This window comes from Dermacentor silvarum, chromosome 3 (assembly GCF_013339745.2).
Source record: "Dermacentor silvarum isolate Dsil-2018 chromosome 3, BIME_Dsil_1.4, whole genome shotgun sequence".
Lineage (NCBI taxonomy): Eukaryota > Metazoa > Arthropoda > Arachnida > Ixodida > Ixodidae > Dermacentor > Dermacentor silvarum.
Genome location: NC_051156.1, coordinates 15,760,664 through 15,778,167, shown reverse-complemented (window position 1 = coordinate 15,778,167; position 17,504 = coordinate 15,760,664). Strand labels below are relative to the sequence as shown.

Here is a 17,504-nt window from a genome sequence, read left to right as displayed (position 1 = left end):
TCGATACAGGGGCCCATATTTCAATTATGAGTGCTGCCTTCCGACGACGACTCAGAAAGCTCCTCACCCCAGCGTCGGCACGCGTCGTCCGCGTTGCGGATGGCGGTACTGTCCCTATCGTCGACATGTGTACGGCCCGTGTCAGCATCGCCGGCCGCCACGCTCCTGCCCTCTTCACCGTGCTTGCTCATTGCCCCCACGACCTAATTCTCGGACTCGATTTTCTTTCTGCGCATTCTGCTCTTATTGACTGCTCTGCCAGTACCCTTCGCCTTGAGTTGCCGATTCTCGCAGAACCTCCTGATGAACCCCAGTGCCGCTTACGCCCCAACGGCTTTATTCGCCTACCACCAAAGTTAATAGCCTATATTGAACTGTTGTCTTCCCCACCTGTTCCTGATGGCGAGTACCTCGTCACTCCTCTGCCCGACATTCCACTACAGTATGACGTCACCGTGCCTCACACTATTCTTACTATTACTAATAACTGCACTCGCATGCCTATCTTCAACTTTGGATTGGCAAAACAAATTCTCCCGCAAGGTATTTGCCTTGCCAACGTTGATTGCCTCGGCGACCATCAAGTGGCAGCTTTATCAACCGATGGTTCTTCCGAGCTTGGCGTGCCCGTCGCGCCAGCCTCGGGCGCCGATCCCAACATAAAGAAAATGGTTGCGGCGTACCTGTCTTCTACTCAGGCTGACGACCTTTTCAAAGTGTTATCGCCCTACCGAGATATTTTCGACTTGGACGATCGCCCTTTAGGCCAGACGCTCGCGGTCAAGCATCGGATTCCTACTGGCGATGCTACGCCCATTCACCGACGACCATATCGAGTTTCTGCGACGGAACGCCGAGTAATTCAAAATGAAGTAAACAAAATGCTAGATAAAGATATCATTTAGACTTCTTCGAGTCCCTGGGCGTCACCTGTGGTGTTGGTTAAAAGAAGGACGGCACGTGGCGCTTCTGTGTAGACTACCGTCATTTGAACAAAATTACTAAGAAGGACGTCTACCCGCTCCCACGTATCGACGACGCCCTTGACTGCCTTCACGGTTCCAGCGATTTCTCTTCTATTGATCTTCGCTCTGGATACTGGACAGATTGCTGTTGACGATATGGACAGAGAAAAAACCGCGTTCGTAACACCTGATGGCCTATACCAATTTAAAGTAATGCCGTTTGGGTTATGCAATGCTCCTGCCACCTTTGAGCGTATGATGGACTCCTTGCTCGAAGGTTTTAAATGGTCCATGTGTCTGTTACCTCGACGACGTCATCGTCTTCTCGCCAACGTTCGACTCTCACCTTGAGCGTCTCACCGCTATACTTGATGTATTTCGAAAGGCGAAGCTGCAACTCAACTCGTCCAAATGTCGTTTTGCCCGCCGCCAAATTACTGTTCTGGGCCATCTCGTCGACGCTTCCGGCGTGCAGCCTGATCTCGACCAAACTCGCGCAGTCCGAGACTTTCCGGTTCCGAAGACAGCCGCAGACGTTCGCAGTTTTGTTGGGCTATGCTCGTACTTTCGTCGTTTTGTTCAAGATTTCGCGGCAATTGCTAGACCCCTCACTAATCTTCTGAAGAAAGGCGTCCAATTTTCGTGGGGTACTTCAGAGGCCACCGCCTTCTCTCGTCTCGTCACTCTTCTCACCTCACCACCCATTCTCGCCCACTTCGACCCTGATGCCCCTACAGAATTGCGTACAGATGCCAGCGGTCATGGCGTTGGTGCCGTCTTAGCCCAGCGTCAGCGTGGCCAGGATCGCGTTATTGCTTACGCAAGCCGCCTCCTATCACCATCGCAGCGCAACTATTCCATTACGGAAAGGGAATGCCTTGCTGTAGTCTGGCAGTTGCGAAGTTCCGTCCTTACCTTTACTGTCGTCCTTTCTCCGTAGTCACTGACCATCATGCCCTCCGCTGGCTCTCATCGCTAAAAGATCCTGCAGGCCGGCTTGGTCGATGGGCTTTGAGGCTGCAAGAATTTTCATATTCCGTTGTGTACAAGTCTGGCCGCCTGCACCAAGACGCTGACAGCTTGTCGCGTTACCCCGCATGTTGACGACTCTGACTCCTGCAATACTGACAGTGCTGCTTGCGTTTTCTCAGTATCCCAGCTTCTTCATTTCGCCGACGAGCAACGTCGTGATGCCTACATTAGAGCACTCATCGACCGTTTGGAACACTCTCCGGCCGATGCTACTCTATGCCTCTTCGTCCTCCGAGACGGTACTCTGTACCGTCGTAACCTTCATCCGGACGGCTCTGAGTTCCTACTTGTAGTACCTAAACATCTCCGCTCAACCGTTCTAGAAGAGCTTCACGACGCACCAACGGCAGGACACCTCGGCGTATCTCGAACATATGACCGAGTACGGCGCCGTTTTTTCTGGCCGGGCCTTGCCCGTTCCGTACGGCGTTACGTCGCCGCTTGTGAACTTTGCCAACGACGCAAGAAGCCTTCCCAACTCCCCGCTGGTTACCTGCAGCCGCTCGACATCCCTGCCGAGCCCTTCCATCGTGTCGGCTTAGACCTTTTCGGTCCCTTTCCGGAATCTACATCGGGAAACAAGTGGGTTGCCGTCGCTGCGGACTACGCGACCCGCTACGCCGTAACACGCGCTCTTCCGACCAGTTGCTGTACTGACGTCGCGGAGTTCCTCCTGCACGATATCATTTTGATGCGTGGTGCTCCGCGTCAAATGCTCACCGACCGTGACCGTACGTTCTTGTCCAAAGTCATTGACGACATCATGCGTGTCTGCTCAATACAGCATAAACTTACCACCTCCACGCACAAACGAACGGCCTCACTGAGCGTTTGAACCGCACGCTTACAGACATGCTATCGAAGTACGTTTCAGCCGACCACCGTGACTGGGACCTGGCTCTACCTTACATTACCTTTGCGTACAACTCTTCCCGTCTCGAAACTGCTGGCTTTTCCCCGTTTTCCCCTCTTGCATGGCCGAGAACCGACGCTACCACTGGACACTGTGCTTCCGTTCACCACAGCTTCAACTAGCGATTATGCCCGTGATGCAATCGCCCGTGCTGACCATGCTCGTCAACTTGCTCATGCTCGTCTGCGAGCGTCTCAAGAAAAACAGAAACAACGCTACGACCTCCGTCAGCGCCGTGATGTGCATTTTGCGCCCGGCACCCTCGTGTTGCTTTGGTCACCATCGCGTAAAGTTGGCCTTTGTGAAAAACTGCTGCTCCTGTTACACAGGCCCATATCGCGTGCTCCGCCAACTGACCTGTCACCTACAAAATCGTTCTAGCCACGCCCACTACATCCTCCGTTGTGACCACCAGTGACATTGTCCAGGTCGCCCGACTCAAACCCTACAACTCTCCAAGCGCCTTGGATATTTAACAGCACCGTGTCGGCGCTTTTGCCGCCGGGGGGGGGGGGGGGGGGGGGTAGTATTACGATATCATCTAGAGATGTTGAAGAGACGAGCCGCCGCGAGAAAGACGATGAAGTGTGTCTGTGCTCTTATTGCGAGCGAGTGTTGGCCTGGCTGTCTGGCTTCAGTGTAAATAGCCTGTAAATAGCCTCTTTCGTCTGTGTCCTTCCACACGTAACAATATGACAATGCAAGCGGCACTTATAAATCGAATAGGTACCATTGTATTATTGGTAATTATATTTCAATTGCATTAGTAACTGCACTACCGAGGTAGTATTTAGTTAGTACTAAGTTAGTGCTTTTTTCTAGCTTCAGCAGGTAGTGCAAATTACTAACCATCAGTTTACTACCTGCACTTACTAAGAAGGTAGTGTTTTTTGCGACTAGTAACGTGTTAGTATTTAATTAGTGAATATGACGACCTTCTTTTTAAGAGTGTGAGAAACAGTCAAGGATCTTTGAATGCTATCGCGTTCCACTTTTGAAGGCGAAGCGTAAGCGTCCTCCAATTTTTTTTTAAGTTTTTTGCTACATTTGCTAACTTCGCTAAGTCGAAACCGCGTCACGAAATTACTTTGTTATATCGCAAAAAATACACAGTTTTCAGTGGAACTAAGATTGGGAAATGAAAATAGTTCGTTACATTGCGAATTTCCTTAAATTGAGGTTCGTTATAACGAGGTTTGACTGTACGAAATAAATGGCGTTTTCCATGGTTTTGTTGTTCTTGACTTCATACGGCTTCATACGCACGCGAAAGCAACGCGTTCACCAGCTATACGCGTATATATGTAACCGAGTTGCTTGAATGTATGACTATGCTTAATTAGGTTCGCTGTATACAAAAGGGTTGCTTTATTCCGGCACTCTCAGATAAGCTCAACGCTGCGCGCAGGTCCAGAAGCCAGACATTATTCGCTTCGCGAATCTCTGCCGATATCTGAGCAACAGGCGGCTCAGCCTGCTCGTTGCCTGGGAGCTTCTCCGCACGCTGATGCCGCTCTCGTCCCCTGGCGTGGCCATGCATTACAAGGAAGAGACGGCGCGCCACATGTGCCTGCGGGCCGTCGAGCGAGCCATGGAGGTACCGCTCCTCTCGTGGTACCTGTTCAAGGAGGTGCCGCCTGGCCTGGTGGCCAGGGCCAAGGAGATGGCTGACTACACGCGCAAGTCCATCCTGGAGGAAATCGACTCGTCCACCTGGCTGGACGGCATGACCAAGCAGGCGGCTATTAACAAGGTGTACTCCATGCGGCTGCACGTCGGCTACCCCTCGCACTTCGCCAGCCGCAAGGAGATCGAGCGCTTCTACGGCTCCTACCCGGACGTCGACGACAGCTTCCTCCAGCCCTGGCAGGAGGCCATGAAGAAAACCGTCAGATGGATGACTGTCGACAACAGCAGCTTCTGGTGAGTCGCCTCGCATTGTGCACGCTGCGCTCCTGCATAGCCGCCCTGCACGAGGCGCACGCCATTTTATGTAATATTCCGCAGCGCACGAACTGGAGAAGCGCGCCGGTGCACCATTTGCAAAATTCTGCGAGTGACCTGGCCTGCGAGGCTGTTTTACCACCAAAAAGAGCGCGGTTCCCCAGTGACGAAGGGCGAACACGGAGGCCACCGAGAGGGAATGTAGGGCTTCCTTTTCAGCAGCCTTTACCTCTACCGAACCACGGCAGAGAACAGGGGGGAGTTGGATGAGGCTTGAATATTGGTTTCAAAACAGCATTTCTTGCGCATGCGCATCATTCTGCAAATGGTCTAACCCTCTGTGACACGTGTTTACTGGGCCTGCGCGAATTTTGAAGAGAAGGCCTTAGGCGACTTCACGCGGGTTTGTCGTACGTGGGATCAGGGTGTCTATCTCGCTTCTAACAATCCGCAAAATGGATCAAAATTTAGGTCTCAATGAGATAAGTAAGAAGCTAGAATTAATCGCCGAGTAGATAGGATTAACGTTGCGGGTGTAATTAGCACCAATATAGTCGAAATTTAACCTTATTGCACAATAGACTGCACCACCTCTGGAATACCTGGCCTCTTGGTCAAACACAGAAAAAATAAATAAATAATCGGCAGAGACACTTAAGGCTGCTTACGTGTGGGAATGCGAAAACGTTATAGCGTTTCAAAAACTCGGAACGTCATGAACGCGTTCATTTTATACATGCATGATGCGGCGCCACCTCCTCCCCATTGGCTGCGCCGTCACATGCCCAATGACGCACGCACGAACTAGGCCGCACCTTTAGTCAGCCAGATGGCTGCGACGTGACGTGTGCAATGACGCACGCACGGCACACATTTAGGGTGTTTTCCAATTCTGGCCAGCATCGGAGACTGTCTACGTAGACAGCTAAGGAGACAGTCAAGACAGCTTCGACGCCATGTAATGAAACGCGTTTCGAACTGTCTGGATGACGTATGAAAGACGCGTCTGCGACGAGACGCCACCTCGCGGCGACAAGAAAAAGTTGAGAAAAGCGGGCCTTGTTTTTGTATTTTAAATCCTTGCGCCTGCGAACGTCTACGTTTTCTTGTGCGCAGACAACCTTCCTGTCGGCTTTCCAGGTATCCTGCTCAGCCGCCATCTTGTTTGGACAGGAAAGTAGCCTGCATCGTTTCTGACTTCGATGCTGTCTTCGCGAAGCTGTCTACATCGACGCATTTGTGAGAATTGGAACGAGACTTAAGATGGTCGGTGTCCACTTAGTAGTCTACTTTGGCGTCTTAGGCGAGTATTGGAACAAAGCCTTAGTCAACCAAAACCGTGGAGCCGCCGTGGGGTCGGGGACGCGTGCTCGTCTCGCATCGCGGAGTTACGGGTTCGATTCCCACCGAGACCAAACTTTTATTTTCAAAGCCATAAATTATTTTGTTTGCAGGAGCCTCCCTAAGAGAGAGAGAGAGAGAGAGAAAAGTCATAAGGGAAAGGCAGGGAGGTTAACCAGGCTGAGCCCGGTAGGCTACCCTGCACTAGGGAAGGGGGAGAAGGGATTGAAAGAGGAGGAGCCTCCCTGTAATATTTGACGTCAATCTGAGCATTTTTTTTACTCTTTGCGCCGTCGGCCATTTTTCGTACCATCATTCTTGGTCACGCCGACGGCGACGAATTTTCGCGTATTGGGGCATATAATGCTTTCACATTATATGCCCGCGCTGGAACGCTAGCACATTTACGGCCTGTTCTGTGAGAGCGTTTCCCAGCTTTGACATTTCGCCACGCAGTTCTTGAAGTTGCCGTAAGAGGCGCCGAAAGGCGACCCCGTCTAGAGTTACTGTATAGGCTCCCTTTAGCTATACAGTAACTCTAACCAGGTCAAAACTCCGTCCCGTCGTCTGCTACGGATTCGCTCACGAGTTTGGGAGTGGGATGTTAGCAGGTCCGTCTGCTTTTGCGAGCTTTCTTGAGCGTGAAACGCGCTTTGTGGTCAACTTTTATTCACGGCTGTTGAGTAGTGCACGTGGTGGTTTGCTGCCCAGCAAAGCATTCTCCTGGACGCACGTGCATTCTCCTGGAAATTGTAGAAGCTACCGAGATGGCACATGCAGGAGATGATTGCGTCAGTTGGCCGTCAGTAGCTTTATCAAAGAAAAGGCTTGCATTCTTGACATAGACGGCACGTGGCAGTTTTAGGTGCGAAGAACCTTATGCGCTCGGGCTGTCGGCGTCTCCTGTCGTCGTTGTCAAGGTAAAGCGCGAGCTCGCGAAGCACCTTATGCGCTCGGGCTGTCGGCGTCTCCTGTTGTCGTCGTCACGGTAAATCACGCGCAATCACGCGGTGGGAGGCGCAATCACGCGATCACCCACCGGCGCTTCTCCGGCGCCGCGCGCAGAGTGGCAAGGAAGAAAGAAAATCACCACGAAGGTCAGATACACACACGACAAGCTTCGCTTACCCGCATTTTCTCGACAGGGGAAGGGCTGGTGATTTTTTTTTTTTTTTTTTTTTTTTTTTGCTTTTGCTGTGAACGACTGCGTACTTGTACGATCAGTGCGAGTGGAGACTATGAATTGGTTGCCGGGTAAAGCGTTGCAGGTCAAATCGGCATGCACCTACTTAGTGTTGGTGGGAGATCGAGTGCGATATGTGCATTCCGATCATTTGCGCCACTCGTGTCTGGAACCGGACAAAGAGCCTGCTGCGGGCTACGAGTTCGAGCTACCCCATGTGCCCAAATAACGTGACCTAACTGCTTTGACGCCGACGCTTCCCACACCTACACAATAGGCAAGCACGGAGCACACGCAGCAACCTGAAATGACCTTCCGAAGAAGCAGCCGGCAACGCCGGTCTCCTGATCGCTGGGGTTATATCCGTACTTAAAGTATGCGAGAAAGGGAATGTTGCGTTCACATCGCGATATTTTACACGTGTTGTGGTTATCGAGTGACGGTGATAAACGAGTGAACACGAACGCACATGCGTAACCGGGTGCCACTTGTTTAAATGGGCGGTAAGTGATCCATGTGTTGTGAGGCTGCCCGTTGGCATGCCGACAATAAAGGCCTTAAAAGCATGTCTCTGTTCTGACGATACAACAGTATTTCCCTTTAAGAGCGCAGCTCTTAAGCCCTCGCGGTGGGCGTCGGCGTCTTACTTCGTTACCGAGCGAACGAGCACAGCGAAAGATGGAAGCGAACGTGGAGCGCAGCGGGAGATGAAAGAGCGCGAGAAGAGGAAAGGAGGCCACTGTGAAAGCATGAGGCGATAAATGGAGGAAGAGCGGAGGGGAAACGGCCTGCGCATGCGCCGAGTTGCCGGTGCCGCGGTATCCGCAGCCGCGTGGGCGGCGATCTCATCTGCGCTTGGCGTGAGGTCACCGTAGTGAGGTGGTGAGGCCTAAGCTCGTCTGCGGCGTCAGCTGCTGAGGTCAGTCCGCGGTACCAGCGTGTGTGACGGGGATCACAGCTCCTGCAAAGGGCGATGCCGAGCAGCTACGAGTAAGGCTCGATGTGACGCTCCCTTGGGTGTTTTCGCCGCTGACACTGGCGGGAAGCTTTCCCCGTGACGAAAGGCCGCTTACGTCGTTGGTGGAACGAAATCGTCAAAAGAAAAGCGTCGTGCCGCGCAAGACGGGCTGTGCGACAACGATGGCTACGATATAGCGCCAGAGTACCACGCGTCGTCTGTATAGAAACAAAGCGCTTTGTTTCTATACAGACTATGTGACTCATTTGCATTTTTGCATGTACATTATTGTTTCTCTTTTTCTTCTCTAAGTTCGTTTGTATGTTGTAATTTGATCCTACACTTGATTTCATTATATTTGATTGATTGTATAGTCAATTTTATATTTCATGAAAATTGTATGCTTGATCGTTGATCAACTGTTGTTTTGATAGTTGATTATATTTGATTTTGTGCGATGTTGTCTAGACTGTCCGAATCGCCACTTATATATGTTTGGACCCAAACTAGCCTAAAGTTATGGGACCACTCAGTGTGTGCAAACATTGTGTTAGAAAATAAATAGATAGTCAATCAATCAATTAAATCTAAATTTTAGCAACTGTAGGAAACAGGATTGTTTGAAAACTCAATCTTTTTGTTAGTTTCGCAGTAATATGTTAATTATTAGAACACAAAAATGAAGGTCAGAGTTCCATGTCCGGAATGTCGCGCCGAAATTTAAGCGTTCACGTGAGAGTGAGTTCACATGAATAACTCCCGATACAGCTTTCTGTTTCTCAATACGTCTTACATGAAAGGGTTTTTCTGAGCGTGAAAAAAACCCGCGAATACACGCAAATTGTCTCGAGCGGCCAGTCGCGCGGCAATTTTTCGTGTATTCGCGGGCTTCTTTCACGCCCGGAAAAACACTTTTATGTAGCTCGTATTGAGAAACAGAAAGCTGTATCGGGAATTTTTCATGTTGCTCTACAATTTTCTCATTGACACTTCTCATCTAATTATAATATTAAAAAAATTAAATTATGGGGTTTTACGTGCCAAAACCAGTTCTGATTATGAGGCACGCCGTAGTGAGGGACTCCGGAAATTTGGACCACCTGGGGTTCTTTAACGTGCACCTAAATCTAAGTACACGGGTGTTTTCGCATTTCGCCCCCATTGAAATGCGGCCGCCATGGCCGGGATTCGATCCCGCGACCTCGTGCTCAGCAGCCCAACACCATAGCCACTGAGCAACCACGGCGGGTAAATTATAATATAATATTTGAGAATGCAAAAAATAATCTTAGTATTTCCAAGCGACGGCAAACAGCATTACCTGGGTTCTGTTCAGCTACAAGGCATTTGCATATTTTGAAGTCTTGGTGCATGATAGTTGGGACACTCTGTATGACCTACACAGATTGAAAATGTATCATTCGTCAATCACAACATGGGTCCCACTTTAACGAAATGTATATAAGAGCAGTGGCTCGTGTACGTATTTAATCGTGGAGACCGGGCAAAAGCAATTGCCTGCCTTTGTGAACGCAGAGAATTTGTATAAAAACGAGTATTCAGTAATTATTTTCGAAGTAAAAATTAACCTATACATTTGAAACTGTCGGATCGCATATTTGGAATATCCAGTAGGTTCAACGCATGGCAACCGCAGAGCCACGCTATTGGCTTACACGCCTGTGGGGAGCCAGGCGATAAAGCACCAAGAACGAGAGTATATAGTCGCTTGGCGCCGTTGCTAGGAGTGACATCACAGCGTCCCGCAGGCGTCCAAGCCAATAGCGTGGCTCTGCGGTTGCCATGCGTTGTACCTACTGGATACTCTAAATACGCCCCCGCATGCTCAAGCACCGTCACGGTGCTTGCTATGATGCGGGCGAGTGGTAAGGTTTGAGGCGGGATACGTGAACAACGTCAGTAGGGCGTGAAATGGTTGGAGAGGAAGACTCGCGCGGGTCAATCTCATACGTGACGTCTGTTACACAGCGTAAGACACGGTAGGGTCCAGAGTACCGCGAAAGCAATTTTTCGTAGAGTCCAACACGCCGAGTCGGAGTCCATAGAAGCACAAGGGCACCCGGAGTATAGATAACGTTGCGATGACGGGAGTCGTAGCGGTGCTTCTGGTGGCCTTTCGATGTAGTAAGGCGATGGCGAGCAATTTGGCGTGCCTCAGCAGCTCGGGAAATGGCATCACGAGCGTACTCAGTTGGCAAATGGACGGCATCGGGGATAATAGTGTCAAAAGTTAACGTTGGGTCGCGGCCAAAGAGAAGATAAAAAAGGTGAAAAACCAGCAGTATCATGACGAGAGGAATTGTAGGCGAATGTAGCGAAGGGCAACGCAACACCCCAGTCTTGATGGTCAGAGGAGACATACGTAGAAAGCATGCCAGTTAACGTCCGGTTGAAGCGCTCAGTCAAGCCGCTGGTTTGCGGGTGGTAAGCGTCGTAAATTTGTGCTTTGTCGCGTAGGAGCGAAGCAGGTGATCGATAACTCCGGAGAGAAAGTAGCGGCCACGGTCAGTGAGAAGTTGACAAGGGGCTCCGGATGTAAGATGACATCGTGTAGCAGGAAATCAGCGACGTCCGTAGCACAACTGGTAGGGAGAGCGCGTGTAATTGCGTATCGGGTGGTGTGGTCCGTAGTAACGGCAATCCATCTGTTTCCAGAAGTAGAGGCTGGGAAAGAACCGAGGAGGTCAAGGCCAACTGGGAAGAAGGGGTCAGATGGGACGTCAAGGGGCTGAAGTAGGTCAGCAGGAGGCTTAGGTGGTTTCTTTCGGCGTTGGCAGGGTTCACAAGCAGCTACGTAGCGACGAACGCAGCGGTAAAGACCGGGCCAAAAGAAGCGACGCCGAACGCGATCGTAGGTCCGGGAAACTCCAAGGTGACCAGCGGTCGGGGCGTCATGTAGCTGGCCGAGAACGCTCAAGCGCAGAGGCGTAGGAACGACGAGCAACAGTTCGCGTCCATCCGGGTGGACGTTGTAGCGATATAATCTGCCATGTTTAAGCACGAAGAGGCGAAGGGAAGGATCGGGCGCTCCGGAATCCAGCTTCTGAATATGCTCACTTAAGGCATCACGGCGCTGTTCATCACGGATGTGGCTTAAAGCGGAGACGGAGAGTACACATGCAGGCATTTCATCGGAGGCTTCAGGCGGATCCAAGGGATTGCGGGACAAACAGTCAGCGTCCCGGTGCAATCGGCCAGATTTATAAGAAACAGAGTAAGTGTATTCTTGGAGCCGGAGTGCCCAGCGACCAAGACGCCCAGTGGGATCCTTAAGCGACGAAAGCCAGCAAAGTGCGTGGTGATCGGTAGTGACGGTGAAATGCTGGCCATGTAAGTAGAGGCGGAATTTGCCCACCGCCCAAACGAGAGCAAGACGCCGCTTCCGTTCCGTAATAGAGTAGTTCTGTTCGGCTAGGGCATAGGCGATAACACGGGCATGCCAATTGTAATGCCGGTCTAAAACAGGGCCGATTCCGTAACCATTGGCATCGGTGCGGAGTTCTGTTGGAGGGAAGCTGTCGAAATGAGCCAGGACAGGTAGTGTAGTAAGAGACTTGATGATGGTAGAGAAGGCGGCAGACTGTGCAGCACCCCCCCCCCCCCCAAAAAAAAAAAAAAAAAACGAGACGCCATTCTTCAGTAAGTTTGTGGGAGGGCGTGCGATTTCCGCGAAATTCTTCACAAAACGACAGAAGTAGGAGCACAGTCCCAGACAGCTGCGAATTTCCTTTGTGCAAGTCGGAACGGGGAACTGCATGCTGCACAGCTCGAACTTTGTCAGGGTCGGGGCAAACACCGGTTGAGTCGACGAGATGACCGAGCATGATAAATTGCTGACGTTTCTAGGTTACTTACAAGCGTTAGGAATCAATACTGAAATCTCGTTTTTCCTTTTATTTTTTTTTCGGAGGGGGGGAGCTATGTGCGGTTCATGCATTGGATTTTCCTGGTGTTGTCAGTGAACTAAACAAGGCAGCATGTTTATGTTTTGTAGTAGGTGGGAAATTGGAGCAGTGGCAATATATTAGTATGCAAGCGCTCTAGAGCGTTATGAGTGTGTCTAAGAACGCGGAAGAATTTAGCCAGTTGCCCTGGCAGAAGTACAAATGCCGCCGCGATCAAGTTGAGCGAAACTGGGTGGAATGCTATGAAAAAAGCAAATGGCGCAGTTTTGCCTGAAAGGAAGATCATCGATTGCGATAGCAAATTAGTGGACAACTATAAGAAGTAAGGATAGTAGTTGTGTCGGCCGCATAAACTTGTAAACATGGGCACACTAACTAAATTAAGAAGCAAGGTGTCACGCGCGCACAAGCAAACATGAACTCATCTCGTTCGATGACCGCGGAAGCTCGCTGTCAACACGCTGGAGTGAGTAAGCGCGGTAGCAGCGGCGAGCGAATTGACCTTCGTGCCGCCGCTTGCATGAACGCGCCGCGAAAACAAAGCGCAAAGCGGTCATCGTAAGTGCTATGTCAGAGAAAAGATTTTCGTTCCTGGTCCAGTTAGAAGCGTTGAACATAGTTACTGAACCCTTGATATTTCTTCTTTTTCCTATATTCGTGCGTCGCATTGAGTTCGTAGTTGGTTTCTCTGAAGTCCTTGGTGAACTAATCAAGGTAGCTTAGTTATATTTGGCTAAAATAAAGAGCGCGCTATGGGCAATGTGTATTGTAAGTTCGAAGTAAGGGGACAAATTACGACATTTTCAGTAAATTACGCATGCAAGTGATCTGGAGCTTTATCATGCAATGAGTTTTACGAACAAAGCAAAATATATCGCGCTACACTGCGACAATTGGAAACGAAACCGAGATCAAAACTAGAAGAAAAAAACAGGAGGGCCGGCTATGGTTAATGTTGTGGCGAAGGAAAATGTGTGTTGATGAATTACTGACTTAAAAATTCCTAACAATAAGTGTTCGAAAGCGTTACATGCGGACAAGGTTCCGAACGGAACCGTTTGCATCATTTTACATACGGGCAGCTTCTTGACGTGTAATTACACAGAATTGAAAATCTTAATATTTCAACTGCTCGAAAGAAACAATCGCTGGAAATTGGTTTCAAACACCTGCTGACGTTTTCTTCTTTCTTTTCTTGTGAATATTGCAAGTATTTTATGCTGACTACACTGTTATGTATAATCTTGACAATACTAGTGCCTTAACTAGCTGTAAATTTGTGCTGTAGACTTATACATCAAGTACTATTATTGGTTGAATGAATAAAGTTGTAGCAAATGTGTATTTTTATATGCGCTGTACTACTGCTACTGTGTCAGGGACTCCTCTCAGGCACTGATTGCCTTTTGTCACTGCATAACCTTGAGATTTTATATAAAGTTGAAACTCGATTTAACGAAGGAATGACCACGCTCGAATTATTTCGTTAAATAGGGAAGTTCGTGAAATCGAGAAAGGGATTTTTTCGGTCCTTCGAAACCTAAAATTGGAACGTGGCACACCCAAAAGCTACCACGGCATTGTATACTTGCTGCTAACCCACGACTGCGCGAGTGAAAAGTCCGCGAGCGCGGGGCGAATCGCCTTGCAGGCCACTACACCCCACACTCCCGCTACACAAACATCAATGCTTGAACACGAGAAAAAATAAATAATCAATTCACTTTACACAAAGACAAAATAAGTATGCCATGACTCTATACAACGTCCCGGAGAACCAGTTCATTTAGATTTCTCAAAAATGAGTTTACACATGGAGACGAAACAATTGAGTCGGGTAACCTGTTCCACTCAATGACTGCCCGCGGAAAAAAAAGGGAAAAAAGACTATTTAAATCAATCATTGTGGAAGCTGGGAGGAGGAACATACATGTTGTGGTGGCGTCTCGATGATTACCCGGATTTTATTTCAATACACTTTGATTTCCTAATTTTTACTTGATTTTTAATTACGATCAAACACACGTTTTACCAATTCAGGCTGAGACCTTTTTTTTAAAGTGGGGGAAGGTGGGCTTGTTTTGGAGAGTGGCAATGCCGACGTTTATTTAATACAAACCTAGTTAGATGCGAGCTGTTGTATATCTTAACAATTTTTACGCAATTACTTTTGTATAGGGATCCCATATGATTTTTCCATACTCAGAAGTTGGCTGTAAAACACTCCCTTATAACCCAAGCAATTTGTTGGCCTTCAAGCAAACGTTATCAATGTGCAAATTCCATCTCAAATCAGGAATTATTGATAAATATGTGTTCCTCGACTCTGGCAAATTTATGGTCATTTATTATAGAGTCCTACTTACTGTCATCACAACTGACTTTGACGTTACTTAGGTGCATCTTACACTTACAGCACCATTTCTTCATTTTCTGGAGATTTAATCGCCGCGAACAATTAAAGTGAAGTGCTTGTGTCTTGTATCACACTGCTCCTGTAAGTGTTCCATGAAAGATGTCGAAAGGTTTTCCTCGTGAATCTTTCTGAAGAAAGTAGACGGATCGCATTGTCGATTTCGTTTTGCTTAACGTGGAAATAGGCGGGAAATCGGCATGCGAGCGCTCAAGCATAGAGCTAAGGTGCCTGCGAAAATATTGCCATTTGTCAAACAAACATCTGAGCTGCTTTCTGTATTTTCTCTCATTCTTATTGGCGACTCGATCTGCATGGCACTGCGCAGGTTCTCGGTGGCCAGCACCAACGCGCTGTACCTGCCGATGCGCAACCGCATCGTGGTGCCGGCCACGGTGCTGCGGCTGCCCATGTTCTCGTCGTCGGCGCCCAAGGCGTTCACTTACGGCGGACTGGGTGCCGTGTTGGGACACGAGATGACGCACGCGTTCGACCTCGTGGGCAGCACGTGGGACGCCCGGGGCCGCAAGCGGGACTGGTGGACGGCCAGCTCGAGGCAGCTGTACGACGGCCGCCTCGGCTGTCTGCGCCGCTCGCACGGGGCGGTACAGGTGCGCACTATCTCGCACGAGGACACCAAGCGCCGAACTGGGATTGCACGCCAAATTCACGTGTTGTAAAGTGCAGAAAAACTATAGAAAAGATCTTGTTGGGCACCCGCCGCGCGGTGGCTTAGCGGCTGTGGTGTTCATTGCGTTGCTAAGCACGAGGTCGCCGGATCAAATCCCGGTCGCGGCCGCCGCATTTCGATGGCGGCGAAATGCAAAACCGCCCGGGTCCCGTGCATTGGAGACACGTTAAGATCCCCTGGTGGTCAAAATTAATCTGGAGTCCCCCACTACAGCGTGCTTCGTAATCAAATCGTGGTTTTGGCACGTAAAACTCCATAATCTGTCCGTGCTTCTTGGGCAAGTTGGTGTGATTTGGAAAGCAAAAGAACAAGCGAAATAAGCCGCACAGGTTAAAATGACAGTGAAAAAAACATGCTATTGCCTGTTCCGCGTTCACGTGGTCGACGAAGAATAGGGCGAAAAACGAGGTATACGATAAAGAAACAGGACACGGCCGTGCGCTGACGGTACTGGCAGCACTGTGGAAGCTGCAGGGCTCTTTTTAAAAGATGGCATCCTTTGGATTGTCCCACAACGATAATCGTCGTCTATCTTGCCCGCACTTCCTTTGACGCGACGAGCTGGTTACTTCCAGATCACGTGTCATCAGCGTGACATACCATTCTCGACAGGAAAGTAGTTTTACAAAAAGGAAACACAAGCAACGCAGATGACGGTTATCGTTATGGGACAAGATAAGCGCCAAAGAGTGCAAACTTTCTTAAGAGTGTAGCCAATAAGGCGGGCCAAATCACCCTCGACATGCGTTCATCCGTGCCGCGTCGTTTGCTCAGCGGCTGCTGAATTCGCGGTATATACGAGGTGCACGAGCAAAAGGCCTTGCAGGTCATGTATCGCTGTAACGTATCATGCGTCAAGAAAAAAAAAACTTTAATCGTTCCATTAACAAGACTGTTGCATCCGGAAACCCATCACGCAGCGCAAGGCTTTTACCTGCGTACTCCTCGTAGATTCGGCAGCGATGCAAATGACCTGTGAGATGGAGTTTAAGTGGTCAAACTATCCAGAAAGTACAGTGGCTTCCTTCAGTGAACTGCGAAAGTTAATATTGGAAGTGAAGGGTGCCATTACAAGGGAAGTCAACGCTAACAAAAAGCCTGTCCCTAGTATTTTGTATTGGCCACTACGTCACACCGCATGAAGAAGGTAGGAAATCGAAATGGCGTAAATGTCGTCTTTTTGGCGAAAAATAAGTTGGATCACATCTACGTAGCCGCAAAAAGAAAAGCCGAAGGCGCCACGCAAGATTGACATCAATACAATGTTAACCACCGTGACAGGTTGTTTGTGGGCATCACCTACCCCTGCCCTGGGGGAAGTGGAACATCGGCCAGACCGGACAATGCTTAAATAACAATTTAATGGGCCACAGAGCTTTGAAAAGGGAGCCATCGTCTACTCTATGCATACAATGACTGCAAAGAGTACAAATGCAAGTCGTTGCTGTCAGACACGAAGGTGCTGTCGAAGCGCAAGGATAAGATTGCGTGGAAGAGCACCGAAGCTTTCTTTATTCACAGGACAGGCGACATTTGTGTCGCGAGGCCGTCTGTGATGATGCGTAAGTTGGAGATTGATTAGGCCGCTAATATTTGGGTTCCTTTATACTTGTGCGTGCAATGCAATTTACGTGTTTCTGACAATGAACTCCAGCTATTAGTCTGCGCTGGGGTCGTGTTTCTCGTCAGTGTGGAAAATACCATCTCGCTCAGCATTATCCTGTACTTCACACTCAGTGCCTGAGGATGTTGGGTGCTTTGCAGAGCGACGCTGACTCGGAGAACATGGCCGACTTTGCCGGCTTGGTGTCGTCCTACAACGCCTACGCGAACCTGGGCGACAAGCAGAAGCTCAAGGAGCTGCCTTACGACGCCGAGCAGCTCTTCTTCATCTCGTCGTGCGTCAAGTGGTGTGCCGCGGATCGTGCAGGACACTCGAAGCGCTATGCGCCCTGGCATGACCGCTGCAACGTGCCGCTCAGGAACATGGAGGAGTTCGCGGATGCCTTTCAATGCGCCCAGGGATCGGCCATGCGGCCCGCAGAGCGCTGCGCCTTCTGGTAGACGGCGTCGATTAAAGCTCCCATAGACAAAAAAAAAGACATTTACGCTTTCGCAGTCTTTTTTTTTTTTTGTTC

General features: G+C 49.6%; 1 protein-coding gene across 1 annotated transcript; it reads left to right on the top strand.

Annotated features, from left to right (window-relative positions):
- Positions 1-4,279: 4,279 nt before the first annotated feature.
- LOC119444231 (membrane metallo-endopeptidase-like 1) lies at positions 4,280-17,448 on the top strand. The gene is made up of 3 exons (XM_037708659.2): positions 4,280-4,833; positions 15,004-15,286; positions 17,131-17,448. The coding sequence occupies exons 1-3, from the start codon at positions 4,418-4,420 to the stop codon at positions 17,428-17,430; spliced, it is 999 nt and encodes a 332-aa protein (XP_037564587.2). The 5' UTR covers positions 4,280-4,417; the 3' UTR covers positions 17,431-17,448.
- Positions 17,449-17,504: the final 56 nt, after the last annotated feature.

Coding starts and splice junctions, on each gene's coding strand:
- LOC119444231 (XM_037708659.2), top strand. CDS start 4,418: ATGCCGCTCTCGTCCCCTGGCGTGGCCATGCATTACAAGGAAGAGACG. Junction 4,834..15,003: donor GTCGACAACAGCAGCTTCTG/GTGAGTCGCCTC, acceptor GGCACTGCGCAG/GTTCTCGGTGGCCAGCACCA. Junction 15,287..17,130: donor GCTCGCACGGGGCGGTACAG/GTGCGCACTATC, acceptor GGTGCTTTGCAG/AGCGACGCTGACTCGGAGAA.